Source organism: Canis lupus, chromosome 31 (genome assembly GCF_048164855.1).
Source record: "Canis lupus baileyi chromosome 31, mCanLup2.hap1, whole genome shotgun sequence".
In the NCBI taxonomy this organism is placed as follows: Eukaryota; Metazoa; Chordata; class Mammalia; order Carnivora; family Canidae; genus Canis; species Canis lupus.
Window position 1 is genome coordinate 1,980,357 of NC_132868.1, and position 24,223 is coordinate 2,004,579.

The following is a 24,223-nucleotide window of genomic DNA, read 5'->3' on the forward strand; positions in this document are numbered from 1 at the left end:
AACAAAACAAGCCAAATGAATGTTACTGTCAAGTGATACACCTAAAGGCTTTTCCACTACAGAGTAAACACACAGCTGTCTGGACACAGGCTCCCTCCTTACACCAAGCTACGGGGGTATACATGTCACATCACAGATCACAACAGCTGTGACAATCTGCCCCAGCGCTTATATCCCAAATGACCAAGAGGTCACCCATCGAGCGCCACTTTGGTCTGGCTCTACATCCAGCAGCTTGTTTACCTGCTTCACTTCAGCCTGCAGATGGCGAAGCTGCACACACTGCTCCAAGTGCTTCCGATGCTGTTCTGCTGCTAAATCCAGTTCCTGCTGCTTTTCATGAAGGAACTCCAGGAGGTCCTGGACCCGAGTGGCCATGTCGACATCTCTATCGCAAAGCAGCTCCACACCTGTGGACATTGAAGGGAGAGCCCAGAGTTCAACTGGCATGTTGACCCGTTTCTTCAGCCGCACATGACACACACTGTGCTTTTGTGAATAATCTGGCCAGCTTGGCCAGGCCATTACCTTGGAGGCCAAATTCAAGGCAGGTGTAGCCAGCAGAGTGTTTACATGTGCTTCTGAGCATGCCCAGGGGATCTCCAAGAATATATCTAATATGTTCCAAAGCAAAATATGATGTATAGCTAATCAAACCAAACCCATCTCCTGTCGCTCTATTTCTACAGTGATAACTGGTGACATGTGCCTTGCCTTTATAAATGAGTGAACTTTGGCTTGTTTTACTGCACATCCGTGTGCCCAGCGTACTCTTCAGGAAGCATTTAATTTGATTTGTATACCAGGAGTAATGTAGTATGCAATTTGCTGCTAAGTTTTAAACACTATCAACTTCCTTTTACATTTTTGGACCTACAGTGACATCTGCTGGTAAAATATAAACTAAGAAAAATATTTTAAATGTGAAAAATTCCTTTGAGATTTACATTTCATTCATAGATATACAATTAAGAGTTCATGCTACGTGAAATGACATGTAAGAATATTAAGGATTAAGTACACTACATACTGTTAAATGTGATCATGGTATGTGAAAATCAAACAGCAAAATGTTTCTTTTGAAGAGCAGGTACCTAGAACACCTATGTCACATGAGCTAACAAATTGTCACACACACAAACATCACACAGACAGGATGAATTCCTGTGTGACCTGAAGACCCACAGCTGACGTAGAACGCAATGCACTCCTTACCAGAGGCCTGCACTTCATTGACATACTGCAAGAGGTCCTGCCCTTGGTGGATGACATCAAAGGTCAAGTTGTTCATGGTTAAAGCTTTGTCTGCATGGTGCTGGAGGCGCTGTTCTGCTATTGTGAGATCTTCTGTGTCAAAGTCGTTCATTTGCTGAGAAAGCTCATCGTTCCAAGACTCAAGGTCTGAGATGATCTGATAGAGGAGAGTATCTTCTTAGGACAGAGACTTACAAAATAAATACCTGCTGCGACATTTCACTGTGCCAAGTAAGGAAGGAAGGAACTAATGTGACTGTGTCTGAAGGACATGGAACCCAGCTGGAGGGGTTCCCACAGGCCAAAGAGGGAAGAGTTAGACACAAAAAACCTACCACAATTGAATAAAATGTACAAAATACATAAAAATACCTTAATTCCTAATGTTTTTTTAAAAAAGAACCTTAAAAAACTAAAATTAAATGGAAAAACTCTTCTGATTAAATGTTGACAAGAAACCAACCTTTACCTTGAAATTGGTAATTAAAAGACACAATTATTTAAGCCTAGAACAACGATGGAAGGTTCCCCTTTATAAATAAATCTAGTTAATAAATGTACATATAATAAGATTAGAAAGCTTTTTTTCTAATTTTGTTTTGAAATTCTAGTGAAATAACTCTTCAGGGAATGATCATCGACATGCAGTAAACTCTAATGGAAAAGACAGGGGATTTAATGGGAGGGTCAGACTGCCACCTCCTAATCCCACAGGCCAACCTCAGATCCCTAAAAAAGTGGAACCAGACAGGACCAGCCTTCCGACAGGAGAAGCTGTGGCCCCTGGGGAATATCTGGCACAGAAACTTAATTAGGAGCCCAAATCTTAATCAGGTCTTTACATTGAACTTCCAAGTTCACCGGAAATATGAGGAAAAGAAAAACAGAAAATCACTAAGTGAATTCAGAATGTGGGACCTGGTTTTCTTCCACTGATGTAGTCATTCCAGAAAGTCACAGCAGGAAAAGAAGGGTGGATGAAGAGACCATCCTGGATGGAAAGACTATCAATATCACCCTGTGAGCGGCGCCCACGGGCACCCTCTGCTGCCCGGGGCAGCTGCAGAGGTTCCAGCAGCAGCTGAGTGTTGGTGAGGGGTAGCAGACTGTGGTTACGAGGAGAAAGGCCTGATTTTGTAGACATGCATAAGGAAGTCTTTAGGAGGGAAATGATAAGCTGGCAAAGCTCTACTCTAACATACTACAGCAGAACGATTAACAAAAGAAGGGGTATTGGCAGGGAGAAGGCACAATCTTGCTACATTCGGGAGACAGGCATGTGGACTCTCACTGTACCATCCTTGCTACTTTGGCACTAGTTTGAAAACTTCTGTAATCTATATATATGTTTTTTTAATTAAGGCTAAAAACAACAAAATCCAGAAAGGAGGAAAAACACTTTTAGTGAAAAAACACTGTATTCTCTACACTTAAGTAGAATAACCTTTCCCATGTGTCCTGATTTACTTTATGCAGATAAGCAATAACTACCTGAGTCTGAAAATCTGACAATGTGAGAGTTCACACAGAACCCAACCAGGAGATGAGAAGTAATAAAAACGGAAGGCTTCCCCAAACTCCTCCGGCACAAATCTTCCGGGTTTATTCTTTCATTATTGGGGTCTGCATACAGTGTGTGTATTTACAATAACTTAGTAAATTGGGCTAATTAATACATTTAAACAATGTTAAATTACACAGAAGCCGAAGACACACTGAGGGAAAATATTTTTAAAAAGGAAAAGAGAAAAAGCTTACCATAGCTTTAATCTTTATCTCTACTCTAAGGGTCATTTTCTCTCCTAACGTTCATTTCTGACACTAAAGCAGGAGAGGGTCAGGTGTACTAGTGAGACAAAGACTCACAAATAATGTCTCCTGGAGACACCGTCAGGCTCAGACAACACTCAAGAGTGGATAATAAAAGATGAACATTCTAGAACCAGTAGGATTCAAAAATACTCGCCAAGCTGAAAGAAACTCTGGCAATGGGCATGATCAAAGGACCATCAGGAAAAATCCTGCTCCAGGTTCACTATCACAGCATGTTACACACACAAGTGAAAACAAGAAATCAGTGGCAATAACAAAGTTCGTGAAAGTGGAAGTCATTTTTGAACGGGAATTCTTTGGAGAAGTAACTCTGAAACAATGATTTTTATTTTTATTTTTTTAAATTTTTGTTTTTTAAGATTTTATTTATTTATTCATAGACACACACAGAGAGAGAGAGGCAGAGACACAGACACAGAGAGAAGCAGGCTCCATGCAGGGAGCCCAACATGGGACTCGATCCAGGGTCTCCAAGATCATACCCCGGGCTGCAGGCAGCACTAAACCGCTGCGCCACCGGGGCTGCCCTGAAACAATGATTTTTAAAACATATCCCAGAATGTTTAGAAATTCTGTAAGTTCCTCTTCCTAAACACATATGTATCTGTTCCATAAGTAACTGTCACAGGATGCTACAGTAATGATTTTGTTGTTTTCAGATCAATAGAGCAGATTTTACCTGGAATATCAAGAGGCTGAAATTGCAATATTCTAAGCCATAGAAAACCTAGATCCACTTTTGAGAGATGGAAAGGCTATAAAATACAAGAAATATGAGGGATTTTTAAAAATTGGCCAGGGAACAGAGAAGTTTCTCCCATAAAGTTAATTCCATGCTTCTACGGGCAGTCGAATGGAGAATTTTCCCAGATAAGGGATAAAATCCCAGCTGAAGCCTCAACTGCTCAGGTTTTCATGTTTCAGGATTATTCTAGAGAAAAGAGGTTCTGGGCTATGACCTTTTAAAAGCTTTTAAACTGCATTTTTAAAATGGCCTGTGACTGAACTGCAGGTCTAACTTCCTTAGTTCAGGAAAGCACTTACCCCTGGCCTGGCACACTGGCTTTATTAAGGCCACCTGGAATTTTGTGGCTTTGGTGTGGGGAAAATGAGTATTTCCAGTTCCTGAGCTACATTTTAAAACACTAGTTTACTGAAAATGGAAATACAATTAAATTTTTTCCTTTAAAAAAGCAGCAATACAAATGAAGCTAAGACATTTTTTTAAAGTATCAAAATGTTCTGATGAAAAACTTGAAATAATGCCTGATTGCTCTATTTACTAATTGAAACTACTCAAAAAGCTAAGTTTATAAAAGCAATTCATGTGAAGTAGAGGTCAGAGAGGAAAACAGGCGTGCTGTTCATAAGATGTGCACACTGGAACCAGCAAACCACACCCAGCAGGTCCTCAATGAGCTGAGTACAGTGTGCCTTGCTCTACATGGCTTCATATGGCTCTAAACGTCAAGACATCAAGAGCAGATTTTACTAGACAACATGCATGGCATCTAACTCCTTTCTTGTCATGAACCAATGATGAAAACGAAAACAGCCAAGAAGGCCTTTCTTTAAAGAAAGGAAATGAAAACATCAATGGATGTTCAGACAGGTGGCTGATCACAAAGATCCCCACGAAACGTCTTGCACAGGGCTGGCCTGGACCCTGTACCACACATCGAGCCTACCACTTGGACATGGGCCTACACACAGGCCCAAAAGAAGGAAGCAAAGGTCCACTTCTGGCAGAGGGTCCTCCCCTCAGCTGAGAAGTGATTGCCAGCCCTGCACAGCCTCGAGGCACTAGCCTGGGGAGGGCACGGGCTACAGACTCTGCTCCGCTGGCACAGGACCAATGGGTGGGCTCACAGGTACCCGGACAGGCACTCTGTCCCCCCACCAGCTGTATGAAATGGACAGGCACCAGGAAACTGGCCTCCCCCCCAGCTGAAGTGAGCTTTGGTCCCTTTCATCCTGTTCCACAGACAAGTTCAGCATCATCCAATTACACTCACTTCTGCTTGTACTTCATCAAGTCCAAAAATAAGATCTTCCCTGGCACAAAATTAAGAACCACCCTTTTGTTGAAGAAAAAGAAAAAAAACCTCACATTGAAGGTGTAATTTTTAGGTAAGAATGAAAGATCATTGGAGCACACTTTGGTGGAGGAAAAAAACTGGATTTCATACTCTCAAAAAAGCTACCAGCATAGGCTAGGCTTATTCTCACTGTCTGGGGAGGGGGCTGCAGAGGGGGAAAGGCAGGCAGCGGGGCAAGGAGGGGAAAGACAGAAGGAAGAAGAGAGGATAGTGGCTCCAGGGTGTGACTCTGCCCCACAGACCACCCCACAGGTCGGGGAGTGCTGCATGGACCTAGTGAGGGCTACGCTGCAAGGCAGCTGTACTTGTATGTGGCAGCTCTGCTTGGCTCTACCTGCCGTGCAGTGTGCCTTCCAGCACAATCCCCCCAGCTCCAGGGCAAGGCGCTGTCCTTCCTCCCTCTGACTGTCCTGACCAGGGCCAGGAGAGGAGGCAGGAACCCACGGGGCAGAGGCGGGGCAGAGGCGGGGACAGAGGAGGGACTGACACTCACATCGATGGCATCCCTCTCGAATATGCGCAGCTGCAGGAAGAGCTCCAGCTTGATTTTGCGCTCCTGGAAGAGCTCCTCCATCTGGGCCTGGGCCTCGTCCAGCTGCTGAAGCACCGTCTCGATGTGACTGATGGAGCTGTTGTGGGGGGTCTTGTTGCTGGAGATGGCTGAGTCCCTGCGGAAGGCAGAGGGGGATGGACCGGCGGCATGAGAACGTCTTCCATTGTCAGAGACCAGATCCGGCCGGGTGGACTTCAGGGGGCAGGAGGCTGACAGGAAGCAGGGCTGCTGGTCTCAGAAAATGGAAACAGCGGCCCCTCCCGCCACACAATGCTGTACACAAAGCTTCCTCCTCCGAGGGAGCTGCCAGGTTTGAGGCCACCCTCAAGACTCCTCTGCACCGCCCACCCCCGCTCTCAAAAAAGCCTGTTACAGAAAGGCACTTCAGCCACCCGTCTCCTTGAGGAGAGAGAACAGAATAGGCGATATGACATCTGTTTGCTACAAATGATAGAGTCGTATCGGCAACAAGGGGTTAAACTAATGCGATCAATTCAGCCTTTATTAGGTCACTTTTTCCTGACTCTGGGCAAAGTGAGCATCACGTGAAATAACCAGTAATGATTCAAAAGCTGTCCTCTCAGTGATCTGTAAAATGAATCTGCTTCCAGGCCCAGCAGGGCCTCCTGCCTTCCTGCATGGAGGAGCACCTGAGGGACAGGTGACGCTCCCCACTAGGCCTGGCCTCCCTGAGCCTCCCTGTCCCTCCGAGGACAGGGAGGCCCAGCATCCTCTAGAGAGGCAGGTCAGTCAGGGCCTGAAGGACGCAGTCAGAGGAGCTTTAAATCAATCCAGTTCACAAAGACATTTCAGTAATTATTAGGTAGGTGTTAACAGGAAAGCAATAAAAGCTGAGTTCTGGGAAAGTTTATTAGTCAGTGCTGTAATGAGGGAAATCACCAAGTCAAAAAGACGGTCATAGTGGGGGAAAAAAAAGAAAGGAATGTTACTCTCCTTTGTATGCAGAAATGTTATTTGTTCTCTACCTAGTTGGACAGAGAATCACAGCTAATTGTTCAAAAGTGGGAGCCCAGGGAAGGGGACATTCCTGGAAGGATTTCAAAGCATCTGCACTCCGGTGGGAGGGCAGGGATGGGCCCACCTCAGCTGCTGTATGAGGTCCTCCCCTTCCTTGATCACGTTGACCGTCACTTGCAGGGTCGTCTGCTGCTGTTGGCCAAAGCGCTTGATGAGGTCCTGCACGGCCTCCACCGACTCGGCGTACACATCGTCCAGCAGCTCCTTCTGCAGCTCCTCCAGCCATGTCCACAGCTGGGGAAGGACAGAGTGCAGTGAGGCCGGGCCCCCTGCCCCCCGGGAAGCCTGGTGTTGGACACTGAGAGCCCACACCGCCAGCCTGGGAGCCCAGCCCAAAGCCCACTGGCAGCAGCCTCTCCCGGAGATGGGAGGGAAGGGGGGAGCACCCAGAACAGGCACCAGTGTACAACCCCAGCGTGGGGCAGCACAAACAGAAGAGAGCCCAAGGGGACGGCCACAGAGAAAAGAGGGAAGGGAAGGGAAGGGAAGTCACTCTTTTGGACTCTTCCTAGGCTCAATCATGGTGCAAGAGAGGTAAGAAAGGCCCCTTCTGCCTACGGCACATCTGCTAAGCATAAGTTAAGCGTTCTTTTACACATCCTCTGACTCTTGTTTAGCAGATGGATGGTCTTATTTTATTTTTAGCAAGAGCACTACAACCCATTATTAATTATTAAGCTGCTGCTCAGATGTGGCTGCTTTACATCGCTCAGAAAAGGAGGCAGCATGTGATGCGGCGAAGAATCCACAGGCAGCAGCAGCGTTTGGGACCCCGGCCCGGCCCGGCCGCCGCTCACCCACACAGGTGGAAGGAGCGTGCGTGCTGAAGACACCTGCGACGCCACTGTACACCACTCACAATGGGTCAGGGGATGAGGCCACGTAAAGACAATCTGGAACAGCAGTGGCAAGAGGTAGTCCAGGCCTGGCGAGAGGAGCCCATGGTCCCTCCCCCACCCCCCACACCTGTGGGGGGCACTCGGTAGACAGGAGGAGACGGCCACTTATACCACACAGGCTCTGGCAGCTTAGAAGTGGTTTGTGTGAGGAGAAAATGCTTCCTGCTTCCTGGGGGATGTGAGAAGCAACCCCCCAACACTATCTTCCAAGCGCCCACTACAGCCAGGCCCTGTGGCTCCCACGGTGAGACCATGCTTGCCAGAGCAAATGCTTATTGGGTCTTTTGCTTCTGAGCTCATCTCCTTTGAAAACTGCTTTACTGAGCTATAAGTGACATGCAATAAACTGCACGAATTTCAGGATACAGTTTGCGAAGTTCTTAGCATGTGGTCAAGCCCATGAAAGGACCCCTGCTGTCCACAGGGAACAGCTCTGTCACCCTGTGCCCTCTGGAATCTCTCTGTTCCCCTCTGCCCTCCCTCCCCAGGCAACCACCCAGCTGCTGTCACTAGAGATTAGCTGGAGTTTTCTTGAAAAAGCCTAGAAAAGGAACCATATAGTATGAACTCTATTTCTGGTCTGCTTTCTTTCCTCCAACATAATTATTTCGAGCTCCATCCATACTACCGTGGGTACCTTTTCTACTGTGAAACAGGATTCCAGCCTATGTATATGGCCCAGTTTAGCCCCTCACCTGGTGAGGACATCTGAGCTGTCTCCACTTTTTGGCCATTACAAACATTGCTCCTATGAACTTCTGTGCACGGTCTCTGCATGTACCTATGTTAACCCCCACCTTACTTTTTAATGATGAATAGTGGTGTAGAATGCTGGATCACATATAGGTCTATGTTTAAATTTTTTTACAAATCACCAAACTGCTCTTCCCAAGGGGCTGTACCAGGCACATTTCTGCAAGCAGCCTTTGAAAGTTCTAATTCTTCTTCATCCTCAACAATACCTGATATGGTCGGTCTTTTTAATTTTAGTCATTCCAGATGAGTGCCGTCTATCTTATATGGTTTTAATTAGTTAATTCCCTACTTACTAATGATGGCAAACCCAAGCTAACCTTCTAAGAATTCTTTTGTTGTTAAACGTAGCTTTAGTTAGAAATAAAATATCCATATGGCTCCTGTCAGGTCAGTAAGTATTTTCAATACAGCAGGTGAATTTAAAAACAAGGAAAGTGATGGCAAAGGACTTATTTTTCAGTTAAGCTACCTGGGACCCTAGGAGTTGATTTTACTAAAAATGTTCAATAAAACACCTGTTAACTTTTTTTTTTTTTTTTTACTATCCACCCATTTTTGTGTATTAAGTTACCAAACTGCATCCAATTCCAGAATTTTAATTTAAAGGAGTTTAAGAGGTAGGCTTGGGATCCCTGGGTGGCCCAGCGGTGTGGCGCCTGCCTTTGGCCCAGGGCGCGATCCTGGAGACCCGGGATCGAATCCCACGTCGGGCTTTCGGCGCATGGAGCCTGCTTCTCCCTCTGCCTATGTCTCTGCCTCTCTCTCTCTCTGTGTGTGACTATCATAAATAAATTAAAAAAAAAAAAAAGAGGTAGGCTGGTTCACCTCTTTGATCTTATAGATTAAGGAAAAGTAGCCTAGGTTATGTAGTCACCTTCACGACATGGACAAAATCAACTGCTGGTGCCGAGCTATTGACAAAGCCGGTATTGGAGAAGCGCCCTCTAGCTCCAGTCACACTTTGCACTGATACTGTAGGTCAACATCAAAAGTACCATTCTTTGAATCACCATATAAATATGGACTAATGCTCTGTACAATCTATAAAGGGCCCATAATCAAGAACATACTCTTTAGGGTTTGTTGTCTGCTTTCCTCTAAATTCTCATGAACACTGCTGCATTTGTAAATACCATCATGATCATTAGCATCTCCCAATCTGCTCCAATATTTCCTATGAAAAACCTCCCAAGTTCTACAGGTCATATTATACAGTAGGACTACTGTGGATTTAAGAGATGCTTTAAGAAAGTGCTGCTCATGTCCACAATAGCCAAACTGTGGAAGGAGCCTCGGTGTCCATTGAAAGATGAATGGATAAAGAAAATGTGGTCTATGTATACAATGGAATATTCCTCAGCCATTAGAAACGACAAATACCCACCATTTGCTTCAACGTGGATGGAACTGGAGGGTATTATGCTGAGTGAAGTAAGTCAATCGGAGAAGGACAAACAGTGTGTTCTCATTTATTTGGGGAATATAAATAATAGTGAAAGGGAATATAAGGGAATGGAGAAGAAATGTGTGAGAAATATCAGAAAGGGAGACAGAACATAAAGACTCCTAACTCTGGGAAATGAATTAGGGGTGGTGGAAGGGGAGGAGGGCGGGGGGTGGAGGTGAATGGGTGACGGGCACTGAGGGGGGCAGTTGATGGGATGAGCACTGGGTGTTATTCTCTATGTTGGCAAATTGAACACCAATAAAAAATAAATTTATTATTAAAAAATAACTTAAAAATAAATTAAAAAAAAAAAAGAAAAGAAAAAGAAAGCGCTGCTCTGTGACCTAAGAGATCACTGAATTTCTCTGAGACGCGGTTCGCTACAGCAGGGACCCTCAGACCAATACTGGCCTCAGGAAGTCACTACGAGGGCCAGAAGACAGCGCAGGAGAGCACTGAGTGATCAGCAGTACTCTGTACAAATTTAATTCCCAAAGCATAATGACCCACCCAAATTAACTCAAGAGGCAAGATTCACTAAAAGAAACCAAGAATGTGCCAGTGAGCAAAAAATTTTACCAAGACATTTTATTGAGTCAAAAACATTCAGGATATGTTATCTAATAGGTAGGCTTTTCCAGCTGAAATGGTTTCATCAACCTCCTCCCACTTGCTCCCTGTAGAGGAAAAAAAAACCCTCAACCACACAAGGCCACAGCAGCCTTCCCACCCTGGGGACACTTGACTGAAAACAAACACTATGAAAAGGTCGACCCATTCAATTACACGGACTCCACTGTAAAAGAAAATTTAAAAAAACCACTTCAGTCCCTTTCTCTCAAAATCCCAACTATTATCTTCCACCTTACCATACACACTGCAGTGAAGCTGCTCGTGTCTGTGTAAGGGAACCCAGGAAGGGGGGGTGTCCTTTGAAGTACACTTGCCTGTGAGTCAGCCCTGGTTAACTAACAGGTGGCTAACGAATGGGTGGAAAGTGGAGCACACATAAGGAATGGATAGAGAGGCACTGCACTAATTATACTACTGGTTCTTTAGAAAGGGTAGCACTCATTCAGTGGCGTTCGGTGTACAAGCAAATGTACATCCAAAAAGGACTGCTCTATTACACTGTAATCTAAACAGAAGCAGCACTGATGAGAAGGTAAAGGAGCCAAGTCTACCCCAAATGTAGACTTGGCATCACGGAAGAGGGTGTGGGACTCATCAGAGAACAATCTGGCCCATGGAGAGTGAGAACCAATGGGGGCCTCCAATTTTAGTTGCACTACACTTTTAAGAGCTAGGTTCTCTTAACACTAGTAGAGACTAATATCTTTTTTTAAAATTTGTGGAGAAAACAGAAACACATTTTTTTTTCAAAGCCCACTCGAAAAAACACTACAATATCAGCAAAATACAACAACATGAATGAAGACAGCTGGTAGAGGATCTGCATGTACTAGATATGACACATCCAGCATCCAGGTGGCCCAACCCTCCTTCCCACCCTTGTTCACACAGACGGGTCAGGCCTCCCCAGGGACATCAGCTGGCTAGGCCCCTCCAGGAGCCCTGGCCCAGCATCTTTCTTGCACCAGTGCCCTAGATGCCACATTGGACCCAAGAGGTGTCTATCTGGTGCTCCTCCCTGACTCAGCTGTGAGGCCTAACTCACGACTCTGCTTGTGGTGAAGGATGGATGACAGGGTACAAAACTCTTCTTCTCTGGCAAACACTGCAAAAAATACATATATAATTAGGTTATGAAACCATGTTAATGAGCCTTGCTTCTAGACACTGTGAGGAGGAGGAGACCAAAACCAATGCTTGGAAGTGGCCTGAGGCACAATATGTAAGTGCTTCTACAGAACCTCATGGCCAGGGCCACAAATGATAGTTCAAACATTCTCCTAAGAGGTAATGCAGAGTAACAATTAAGAGTGTAGCCTCTGAAGCTAGATTGCTTGACACCCTATCCTCCTAACATAACATCCTAGGCCATGGCCTCGAGCAAGGTACCTAGCAGAGTCCGGGCCTCCAGCTTCTCCTCTATAAAATGGGCCTGGTAACAGTACCTACAACTCAGGGAGCTGCTGGGAAGGGTAAACGGGATGGGAGGATACATGCAGAGTGAAGAAATAAGTAACTATTACCAGTTTTTGTTCTTCTGGAAAAAAATTTTCTAGTAAGAACCACAAAGTTTTAAAAGTCGTCTTTCTCTAGATATTTTTCAAAACATATCCAGGTTCCTACCCATTGTTCAAAATATGTCACTCAGTCTGGTAGACTTAACACCATCCCACGTTTCAATCTCTTTACATCTAAAAATAGTATGAGGAAAAGGTGCTAGAATTAGTGCACTGGAGTCCATAGAAATACTTCCCCTTGGTTGCAGGGCAAGTGCCACGAGGATCTGTGGGTCAAACCTCTTCCTTTCCTCAACATCGTGGACACTCGGACACGCAACCACAGTGGGACATGCTGGCCCAGCCCGGCCAGCCGTGGAACCAGTGAAGGGCCATGGGTACCAGGGAAACCACAGACATGGATCTTGGGCCCGGGCAGTTGAAGAGGGAACAACAGTAAATGAGGTAGAAGGAGCAAGGTTATATTTAAACCCATAATGTCAAAAGGCCCCCAAATCCTTTGCCCCTTTGGATTTTCTTTTCTTCTGCTTCTACAGAAAATATTCTCTATTTGGAGAAAAAAAGGATTCTCAGATAAAGGTAATTTCTTTTCTTTTTTTTTCAAATATTTTATTTATTTATTCATGAGAGACACAGAGAGAGTGAGTCAGAGACACAGGCAGAGGGAGAAGCAGGCTCTACGCAGGGAGCCCGACATGGGACTCGATCCAGGGATTCCAGGATCATGCCCTGGGCCAAAGGCAGGCGCCAAACCATTGAACCACCCAGGGATCCCCAGATAAAGGTCATTTCTGATGTCAGTTGGTGACAAACTGATACATAGCATAATGCAGTATGATTCCAATAAAGCCTATTTTTAAGCTTTTAAGTTATATGATGCCTAAAATACTTGAATAAAAGAATGAGAAAAAGTCTCTAAGATACCTGTGAAACTTTCTACCATAAATTTCCTGAGCGTGACAAAACCCTGAACTTCTGTCCATGCTGTTAATTTACAGTAAAGAGATACATCTCTGCCGACAGCAGGAGAGGAGCTAAACTTCATCTGGGTTCTCAGCACCTTGGATTTCACTAGGAGAACCGTGGCCCATGGCCAGAGCTGGGCAATGCTGCCCCCCTTAGAGGCCCTCTGAGCCATGGCCAGCAGCACTCCAAGGAAGAGGGCTTCAACCCAACCCACCACCAGGATGCAGCTGTATACAGACCTGGTTCACGGACCAGGATCCATCCACAGAGAAGGCTGGGAGACACACGAGCTTCTAGGGACAGAGGTCCTGTGACAAAGATGTGAGAGCTCTGGTCCTGGATCCAGCAGAGTCAGGCTGGGTGTGACCCAGGTGAACTTGCACTTGGGCCCCTCCCCCTTGTAAAGGAGCCTAAAGGAGGAAACTGCAGCAAGGGAGACTTTGCCAGAGAGCTCCCAGAGGAACTTGCTGGCCTGCAAGAATCCCAGGAAGGACTGAGCTCCCAGCCCTATTCTGCAGGTAGTAGGATGGTTAGCTCGGGTGGTGGGGGAATGCTGAGATCTGGGGATTGTTTTAGCTGCAACCTCTTTCAGATGTGAAGTCTGAGTGCAGTCCACCAGCCCACGCCATCTGAAGGAGAAGCACAACTCCTCAGATGTTGGCCCCTATTTGCATGTGGCCTTGGGAAAATCCTTGGCACTCTCTACCCTCGGATTTCTCATCCATGAAATGGGATCATTTTGTCTGTACGTCTTCCCTCACTGGCAAAGCCAGTCTGAAAATCAAATGAAGTGACCACAGGCCTGTGAAAGAAATAAACAGAAGCTACTACCACTGGGGTCTGCTTTCCTACTGTTATTTATGACAAGGACAATCATTTGGGTACCAATGGGGATGAGCAAGTGGTCAGGCCAGCCCTGGATGCATAAAAGCCAAACCCCCAGCGAAGCTGCAAGCCAGGTACAGGAATAGGTAGGTTTGGTGGCAGCTTATAGGCAGGACTTCAGAGGGCACCCGCTGTGCACACAGATCCTGATTCAGTTTCAGCTACAAGCAGTGCGGCTCAAAGAGGAACTGTTCCTGCCATGTGCAGCACCTCCTTCAGCCTGAAATGGTGCACATGCCTGGTGCCCGGATCAGCAAGGAGTAAGGGCTTGAGAAGTAACTCGTTATTCTGGGGTGGGTGATAAAATATGCCTTAATGTGACAAAAGGGAGTTGCTGAAGGATGTACTGGGCAAGGCCTGGGGGGGGGGGCACAGAAATCAAAGTATCATGAAATAATATGTCTGCAAGTATGTGTAAGAGAGCAGACAGAAGGAGAAGCAAGCAGAAGCGTGTCAGGGTAGCCCCCAGTCAGGAGGCAATGCCACATGGGTAGGCAATCAAGGACAAGGTGAGGTATAGGTGATGGCTGGGTGGAGGGACCACACAGAGGCCACGGTCAGAGTGGGAACTTCAAGCATTCAGGTGCTTACATGAAGTCAACTTTGTGAAAAACAGATTTTGAGATGAGAGATTTTTTTTCTTTTTATTCCCCAATATTGCCAAAGCATAAAACACTCTCCCCTGAGGTTTCAAATTTGGGAAGAGCTCCTCCACCCCCACGTCATTTTGACAGCAACTGTTTTCCCCCCTGAGTCACAATGTAATTCCTCCTTCACTCTACAAGTCTCTTGAGCATTGGTCCTCCAGATCCCAAGGATAGATAACACTTCATTCCTTGGGCTCTACCAGCGTGGCAGATTCTGAAACTCCTTCCACACCAGCTCACTCTTCTCTGAACACTCCCCCCTTGGAAAGTGGGGACTGGTGAGCAAAGGCAACACCACGTGTGATCCAACCAGCAGTGCACAGCAAGATGATTGCCTCCCAGTCGTGATTTTTTCTCATCCAGCCACAGGGCAGGACACTACTGTGTACTCTGTTCATGAACATGTGTATGGCTGTTGTTTTAACAAGTGTTGTGGCCATCTATGTGACCCTTACTCTACAACCTGCCTAGATGAGCATCTCTGATTCAAAAGGCTCATATTAAAACCCATGAATGCAATTTCTGTGATGGATGTTTTGACTTATTCCTGCTGACATGTTTTGGGATCCTACGTATTCTACAGACCCTGGCCTAGACTCTAATAAGCATGCCTCCCATGCCAATCCACCCACCCACAGGCTTTCTACATGGGGACGGATATGTATTGGGGAAACACCAACCCCAGCCTCACTGAGGTCATCCACTAACAATCTCAGTGATGACAGTCTCACTGGCAAGGCTTTTAAGGTCACCACAATTATTTCTGCTGCATCAAGTCTGCCCTTGCTTTGTGGCAATCTGCCCATTTTCAAGATAAACAGCTCTCCACACAACAAAGATGAGTTTTCAGGGTGCCAGCGTTCCACTGAGTAATGTTTCCAGGTGTTACATTGGGACATAAGAGTTCTGCTACATTAGCAGAGTCACTTCAAAGACATGACCACTGCACAGGCTGCCCTCCTACAGAAGGGGACACCAGGGATGAAACCCACCCATCTCCTAGGCCTCAGGTCCAACTGAGGTGAATGACCTACCATTTCCCATTGCCACCACTATCAGCAAGTCTGGTCCAACCATGGGTCTGGACTAGAAACTACTTCTTTACTCAACAAACTGATGAGTAATATCTTACTATCAGAAGCACTTTCTGGCTGGTACCTTCCACTTGGGGAGCAGCATGGTAAGGTAAGGACAGGGCTGGTCTTGTGAAAATGGACTCCCTCAGTTGACAGTTTTTTCCCAGCCATTCAGCAGTTTGATTCTAGTGACTGTACTAAGGGATTACTCATACTTTCCTATTTTGTCTACAAATTAAATGTCAAATGCTCACTAATTCCACTGCAGGCCCTTCATCAAACCAGAAACCCAGTAAAGAATAAATTAACAGGCTATAACTTGTTCACATCTTTCTCTACTGGTGGTTTATAAACTGCCTCTTCTAGAACTCTGCCTAGGGCTGACCTTGCCTGAGTGCTGTGTGACCTCTGCCTTCTGCATCTCCAGCCTCCTGGCTTTTCTCCTGTCACACTTCCATAAAGGTCAACAGACCCAATCATCAAGTTCTCTCACCACTCAGGGGTCTAATTTGTTTTGCAATAGAGACTTGAACTCACTTAGAAGAAATAAGTCCTTTCTTCTAAAATCTTCACTCATTTTGATCTTTTACTTCTTCTAAGGCAGTCTGAAAAGCAGCCTCCTTGAGGTGAACAAAAAAGCAAAGTGAAAGTGGATGAAGTCTACTTTCTACTTGCATCCATTGACTTCACTAGTGCCAGGCAGAAAGCCCAGCCCTTCCTTGATCTTGGGGTTCTGAATTTTGGGCTTCAAAGAAAGGAAAACAAACAACAAAACAAGAAGCTTTTTCTTATCTAGAGCTTTTAAGCTTTCCTGACAAAACCCTCATATGTTGCTGGCAATCAATGTACCACTTAATCAATAACAACAATAATCAGTAACAAACAATACATGCCAGAAATGCATATGGATGATGTACTTTTCGCAATTAACTGAAGATCTAACCCATTTAGTTTAGGAAGCCAAGTATCAAAATAAAAAATTAAGAATATTAAAAATGCTCTATTAAGTAACAGTCTAATAAGTAAACCAGATCACATATACATCCATTTTCAGGTGGGCATTTTAAGACCTATCATATTGCACTGGTTTGACATTCTGTTAAAGTGCCTCCCTCCTTTTTATTACATTAATTGAGGCCAATCTACAAACAACTTAAAGCAGACACTTCCAACTCTCCATCAAGGGCTGACACTTCAACAAGAAATTGTAAAATTCAGAATTGGTGCAGTTTAGATTTTCAATTCCTGCTGTAATACTGAATTACAAATAAAAATAATATACATTACTTATTAATTCATTTACTTAAAATCATCTAAGCAACCATTATGTGTCAGGTATGTTAGAGTTTCCTGTAATTCTCCACACTACCATCTAATTTCTCTGTTGACATAAAAATTTTCTCTACCTGAAAATATTGGACCAATATTAAGAGATAGAAAATTCATGAATTTAAACCAGTTTTAAACTACTCTACAGATAAAAAACTTGTTTTACATGAAATTATTTGGATAAACGGGACTTCCTTTTAGATAGTAACATCCCTCTTCCCCCACAGGCTAACAAAAATATTTTATTTATTTTTTCATGAGAGACACAGAGAGAGGCAGAGACACAGGCTCCCTGCAGGGAGCCCGATGTGGGATTCGATCCCAGGACACCAGGATCATGATCTGAGCTGAAGGCAGATGCTCAACCAACCACTGAGCCACCCAGGCATCCCATAAAAATGTTTCATATGTATTTATTTGGTGGGGGGGGGGTCACTTATTCTGTAGCTCTGGCTGGTAATAAAAGTATTTAGTGACGCGTACAAAGTAACACATGTCAGTATGGAATGACTCATGAGTAAAGATTCTTTATAAAAGAGCTGACCCTGTCCTGATAGAGTGGGGCTAGACATGGAGCTTCTAAGTCTAGAAGGATTTCAACCTTTGATTCTAAAGAACAGGACTAGAGCACGGTGCTTTTCAGACAGAGGGCACCAAAGTAGATCATACAGTTTTGGTTAAGCAAAGATAAGCCAGAAAAAGATCAGATTATACCTAGGTATTTATACCTTTGCATTTCACATTTAAATCTGCCTCATCCTGTGTTCAACAATTATAGACGGGTGAGGAGGCAAAAAGGATGCCCTGTACTGGCAGCTGCTACAAGACAGGCACTAGGGTAAGCTACTACATCTGGAGCTTTACTCAGCTGTTCCTCGCACCCCAGAGTTTTAGTATTCCTATTCTGGAGTTGCGAAAGCCAAGGTTCTCCGAAGCAATTTGTCTCAGATCACTCAGCCAGTTCAGGGGATATGTTACACTTTAATATACTTTGTGAGTTATTTTAATAAAGATGGTATTTTTACAGAAAAAAAGCTTGAATGACAAGTTTTTTTAAAATATATACGTATACTTCTACCTATGGGAAAATGACCTCTTTTTTAAAAAAAAAAAAAAGATTTATTAAAAAAAAAAGAGATGTATTTATTTATTTATTCATGAGAGACACAGAGAGAAACAAAGAGGCAGAGACACAGGCAGAGGGAGAAGCAGGCTCCACACAGGGAGCCTGATGTGGGACTTGATCCCGGGTCTCCAGGATCATGCCCTGGGCTGAAGGCAGTCGCTAAACCACTGAGCAACCCAGGGGTCCCTTTTTTTTTTTTTTAAATACCAGACACTGTGGGACCCAGGAAATTTAACAAAATCCCCTACCCCTGGACAAGCAGAGCAGGTCTGACTCTATTTTGGGCTGCACCCGCCTTGTGCTGACCTTCTTATTACTTAGGGCACTGCCCCACTGCCCAGCGCACAGAGCTAACCACACGAGTGCACACCTGCCCAGGGCACACCCTAATCGGAAATCAGGCTCAGTGATAGGCCAGTTCAAATGGATACTTTAGGGTAAAATATAATTCTTTAGGGTAAAATGTAATTCAATCGGCCACCTGCGAGTGGACCAGCATGACTGTGCAACTTTCTGCGTATCCCATGGGCCACTGGCCCGTATAAAGCTGCTGCGCCTCTTAGTGTCGGGGTCCAAGTCCCTGCTCCGCTGTGTCGGGTGCACTTGGACCCAGGCTCCAGCTTGTAAATAAACCCTCGTGTGTTTGCATCAGTGTCAGCTCCTTGGCGGTTTCTCGGATTCGTGATCTTGGGCACAACACCACCACAGAATATATGAAGACAAAGTGCTAAACCTGTTGATGGCAATCGAATGCCCAAAGCCAAATGTAACGTTCAGTCAGGCAAGGGCTGATGACACAGTAAATGGTCCTAAGCCCTTAGCTTCCCTTGTTTTCTCTGGCCTGGGGCTGCTTAATTGCTAATTTGTATCTACATCAGATTAGTAAATCAAAGGGATCAAATGCTTAAAAATGGAAGGAGAGAGCTATTAGGGAACTGAATATTAAGCATAAATTATTGAGATTTCATCATTTAAAGTAAACATCCTAAGATACTATGCATTGGCGCTTAACCTTTCCCACTGACAAATGTATCAAAGCGATCCTGGACTTTTGAGAAGTTACAAAGCTAGAGCTCACTCCCCCATTGTTAATGGGGATGTACATGCCATTCTGAAAAACAGTTTTTTGTTCTTTTGGAACAACAGGGGCTTATCAGAGGGCCCAGCAGTGACACTCTTCGGGCATTTACCCCAGAGAAATGAAAACTTCAGGCCACGTGTAAACCTGTGCATGATGGTCTGGTGTCTCCTTCTGTAATAGCCAAAGACTGAAAATAACCAAGCTGTCCTTTAATGTAATAACCAAAGACTGAAAATAACCAAAACTGCCAATAGTTAACACACGACATATCCATACCATGAAACACTACTCAGTAACGAAGAGGAAAGAACTACTGATGGATCTCAAGGGAATTAATTACTGTGGAGTAAAAAGCTTACATGATATTTGATCTTGTTATATAACATTTTTGGATATGCTGGTTGCCAGGGGTGAGAGATGCAGTCGAGGTTGGGCATGAACAGGAGGTATACCAATTCTGTAGGATTTTGCATGTCGAAAATGGTGGTAGTTACATGAATCTGCACATGGTAACAGCGCACAGAGCTAACCACACGAGTGCACACCTGCAACACCGGCATAAGCTCCACGGGGCATAGCAAAGTCACCTCAGTGCCTTCCTAGTGAACTGCTGTTAGACAAGGCGTGACACTGGGGGAGGCTGGGAGAGGGGGGCATGCACCTCCTTGTCCATTTCTTTTTTGCCCAACTTCCCACAAGCCTACAATTATTTCAGATTGAAAGCTAAACAAGAAACACAGGAATATGTCTGCAGTTATCACATACGTCCCTGGAGGCATAGAGGTAGGGGTAAAATAGCAAAGGAGGAATGAGTAATCATCTTAGACAATGCAGACACAGGAGTCATCAGCAAAAGTGCAGCTGAGAAGGCCAAAATGAAAGGCTTGAAAGTTGGGGATCAGCCTGTAGAGGACTTAGCATAGGACGGGTCGGGGAGCTGGAGGACTCAGAGAGCTGACCTGCCCCTCACCGGGGACTGTCCCCGCCCAGGGAATTGAAAGGGCGGGGGGCGGGGACAGAGACAGGCCCTCTCTGGGAGGCCAGGCGGAGGGAGGGAATGGGCTCTGCACTGTGACTGCCAATGATGCCAAGAGTCCAATCAGAGGGCAGCTGGGCTCCACAAGGAACAGCCACAGCATGTGACCACCAACCCTCTTCCAGGTGGGATTCTTAAGAATTCCCGAGCTAGCACTGAACCGAAATCACCTTGACCCAGCATCTTTAAAGATACTTGTTAGTGAGATCACCTTTGAATACGTGCTCATTTCCTGCAAAAAGGAAAGTGTAACTGCCGTGCTTCAGAAAGGGAGAAACAAGCACCGCTCAACACCTGGAATGAGCAGGCGAACGTGCGCACCGCCACCGCCACTGCCACTGCTGGGAGAGCCTTTGTAAGTGAACTTCCAGAAAGCTTCATGATTTGCCTAACTGAAAAAGACAAACTACTTTTTCTTTCTTCCTTATGTAATTTTAAATTGCATGATCTGCTTGAGAAAAATTAACTCGGATAGCAGAGATCTTTCAGCAATTTTCTATTCCTCTGATATGTTAAACTATTTAGTAACTTCATGCAAACATGTATTTAATTAGCATGGCTTCCTCTCCTTGGCCCTTCTGTCACTTTCAATCTTGTTTTCAACTAATTAAATTTATTCTAAATGAATCTAAGTTTTCTTTCAATAACAGTTTGAAACAGTTTCAGTTTCAAAACACAATGACTGAAGAAATCATTCCTTCCTACATAGAATCTACCAAATAGCCCTGTGGGTCTTGGGGCATGGCATGGCACAGAGGAAGCAGACAAAGGAAAATTCTGGAGCTGGTCAGTAAACAAATGAATGTACTCAGAAAGCGGTTGGGGCTCAAAACGATGTCCAAGCAAATCGCAGGGAAGAATCAGGCGGCACTCAGAGCCTGTATGTGGCCGGCTTCCCGGCGTCTGCACACCCAGCTGCCCGGGCCTGCCAGGGCCCCCTGCAACTGGCCACCAGAGGCATCCTTCCCTGGCCTCGGGTCACTGTAGGGACACACACTGAAGAAACAAGTCAGGAAAAAACGTGCCAGTTTCTCTGCCACTGTGAAAGTTTCTCATAGACAAACGGAAGAATGAATGTGCTGAAAACTCTTGAACCACCTTTAAACCAGATTTAAGGTCTCCTTAGTCTATCCACTTCATAAATTCTGGTGGTTCCCATAGTGTTAGTCAATGAAAACAAAAGTGTTTTCACTTTTAAATCCATTTCCAGGTCTGGTGACAAGACAGGCCCCACCGTTGGCTAACTAGAACATTTATGTTCTAAGATATTTTTTTTTTCTTAAAAATGCTACCAATGTCGTAATAACCAATGAACACCAACTGAGTCTCTGGGGAGACAGCTTTTGTAAAACTAACTTCCTTGAGTGTCTGCTTTTTGAAAACCGTAACGAAGTTGAAAAGGTGACATAAACCATAAGTACTGCTTCATATAAAAGGTCCTCTCTGTCCTAAAAGCAAGCTTAATCTTTACAAATCCTGAAGATTATTTCTAGGCATGTCACAGAGATGAGTATCAGATGGCCACCACATGGCTCCAGACCCCTCTCCAACAGCACAGGCCAGCCCAGGCCACGGCAGCCCCCACCCCAGCTGCCACGCCCTGTGCTTCTCTCCAAGCTCCTCGCTGCTGCTTGCCTGTCTGCCCAGCTTAGTGAGCAAAGGTGTCATCTGCTTTTTCCACACAGACCATCTTCTCCCCCTCAGCTTGGGTGTTCAAATGCATAAGATAAGGAGAAGCTAACATATCAATACTGAGGAGAAAGAAAGAAATGCCCAACTGTACTGCAACTCAGACAAGTGCTATAAGAGGTGCATGTAAAGTGCCAGGGAAATGAAGGGGAGCAGTGTGTCCAAGTTTCAGGGGTGTCAGAGTGCCACAGGTTTGGGGACACTGTCCTGAGTGTGAGGGGCTAGAGGAAAAGTAGAGACCAGGCCATGAGGCCGCTGCGAGCTTTCAGGACAGTGCCCCACATGTTCAGAGACTGAGGGTTCAAAACCAAGGCTACAGCCTGGTCAAATTTCTATTTCTGGCAGCAGTGCAGCAGGAGGCTGGAGCCAGAGCTGCCAGAGGCAGGGAGACTAGATGGTGGTTACGGCTTGAGTGGAGCTGAGTGAATTCAGAGCCCGCTACCCCAGTAACTAGAAACTGCTGTGGACAAGTGTAGCATTTGTAGGTCTCCTCACAATGACCATATATCTTCAGAAAAAAAAACAGTTTCTTTGTAAATGTTGCAAAGTCTTTTTCAGTGATGGCATTATTAAGAGCAGACAAAGCAGCTAGTGGTGTTGGGTTCTATTCGGATGGCAGTCCCAGGCTCACAAAGTTCCAGCTCTCTCAGAAAGGGCTATTCAGCAGACGGCAGTGCCTACCGCCAGCCTGGGTGAGGTAAAGCACAAGGCCATGGAGACTCCAGCTGGCACACGGGCTCATGGAGTTTCAGAGTAAGAGGGAAGTGTGGTTTTCCCAGACCCAAGCTTAAGTTACAAATGGCGTGGTTGAGGACTGACTGACTGCCCAAGATCCTAGAATTGGCAGTGAAGTTCTTTCCCCGTGAACATGTCTATTGGTTCCGAATCTCTGATGCCTCTCCCGTGTTTCTCTCCAGCAGCTTTACTCTTTCTAGATCCTTCCTAGCCTGTGGCCTATAAGCTTTCACATGTTCAATTCCAAATTATCTGGAAGGGCTCATTTCAAATTTATAAAGAGCCATGAAGTAGAATTTTTTCCTTAGAAGATACAGTAAAAGTTGAAACACTTACTGAATTTATAAGTCTTTTTTGCCTCAAAAGCTCCAGGAGTTTAATTGTAATTTTATAGGGTTTCTACTAAGAATAATACATATACAAAGTACAATTAGTACCAACTTATTTTCCATATACCAAATAACATTATCTCTACAATGAGGCCAGTGTATTAACAAGGGCATACCTACAACATCAGCATTAATATTATTATGGCTACGTTGGCTTTAGTACATTTAAATTTAATATTACATAAAATTCACTTTGATTGGAATCTGCACGCAATTACACAGTCTGATAAAATCAGAAGTCAACCATGATGTTGGCCACATGACAGACTAACACAGAAAGGAAACCCAGCTCTGACCACAATGTACATGCAGGCTGTTTACTGAGGCTGAAGTGGACATGCTCCAGCCTCTCTCCAATGTAAAAGCAGCCCCTTTGGCCCTACATTTCCCCACTCACCTACAGCCCCACACCTCTCCTTAGCCAGCCCAGCCCTCTCGGATCCACCCCTGCAGACACACTGGCTTCCACCACCCCCGGCAGAGGCACACCTATACTTGTGATGCTGGAGACTAGGAAGACCAGCAAGAAGCCCAGCACGGCCCTGTCCACGCCAAGCTGCTCAGTGCAAACAGGCCTGGTCTGCTTTCTCACACCACAAGCGGTCCACACTCTCCCCAAGGGGTTCTCAGAGCCTCTCAGACCCAGGCTCCTTTGTGCATCCTGACACCTTACCTCCTTGACGTGGCTATGAAACGACACTGACATGTCCAGCAGGATCTTGCGCTGCTCTACGCGCCGAACAAAATCTTGTATCCGGTCTTCAAGCTGATGCGCAGCCTGATAAATCTCTTCTGGGTCACATTCCCCGGTCTGAGCCAGCTGTTCTGCTGCTTCTAGTAATTTATCTGCGTTGGTATATGTGTTCTGCACGAAAGAAAATCCAGAGAAACAGAAGGTGAATTTTTTTTTTTTTTAAACCCCAGCTGGTCATCATAACAGACTGCAACTGAGTCAGTTTGGGACATTCCTGATCATTTCGGTAAATTCAATAGGAAAAAAAATGATGGGAAGAGATAATTCTAGGAGCTCAAATCAGCAGCTTTTCCCATTACTGCTCTAGACGGTTAAACTCTGAGCCCTCTGGCAAAGCCCTTCCATCTACAGCAATGGTGGGGTATCTGTAGGCAGCTTCTGGCTGTCCCATGACTCATAGAGGGCCTTCAGTTCCTTGCTGCTCCATGTCCAGAAGACAGCACAGAACACAAATGCCCACTTCACTTTCTCTTCCAGTTTT

At 45.2% G+C, this 24,223-nt stretch overlaps 1 protein-coding gene across 7 annotated transcripts in view; it reads right to left on the reverse strand.

Moving 5' to 3' along the window:
* TRIO (trio Rho guanine nucleotide exchange factor) overlaps window positions 1-24,223 on the reverse strand; it is a 355,982-nt gene that overhangs the window by 137,824 nt on the left and 193,935 nt on the right. For all 7 annotated transcript variants that reach the window (XR_012021603.1, XM_072807309.1, XM_072807307.1 and 4 more), the window contains exons 11-15: window positions 23,662-23,853; window positions 6,842-7,011; window positions 5,680-5,854; window positions 1,216-1,411; window positions 244-410 (exon numbers count right to left, since the gene is read on the reverse strand). Coding sequence is in view for 6 of the 7 variants with exons in the window: in XM_072807309.1 (XP_072663410.1) it covers window positions 244-410; window positions 1,216-1,411; window positions 5,680-5,854; window positions 6,842-7,011; window positions 23,662-23,853 (900 nt within the window). In the remaining variant the exon portion in view is untranslated. The remainder of the gene's footprint in view (window positions 1-243; window positions 411-1,215; window positions 1,412-5,679; window positions 5,855-6,841; window positions 7,012-23,661; window positions 23,854-24,223) is intronic.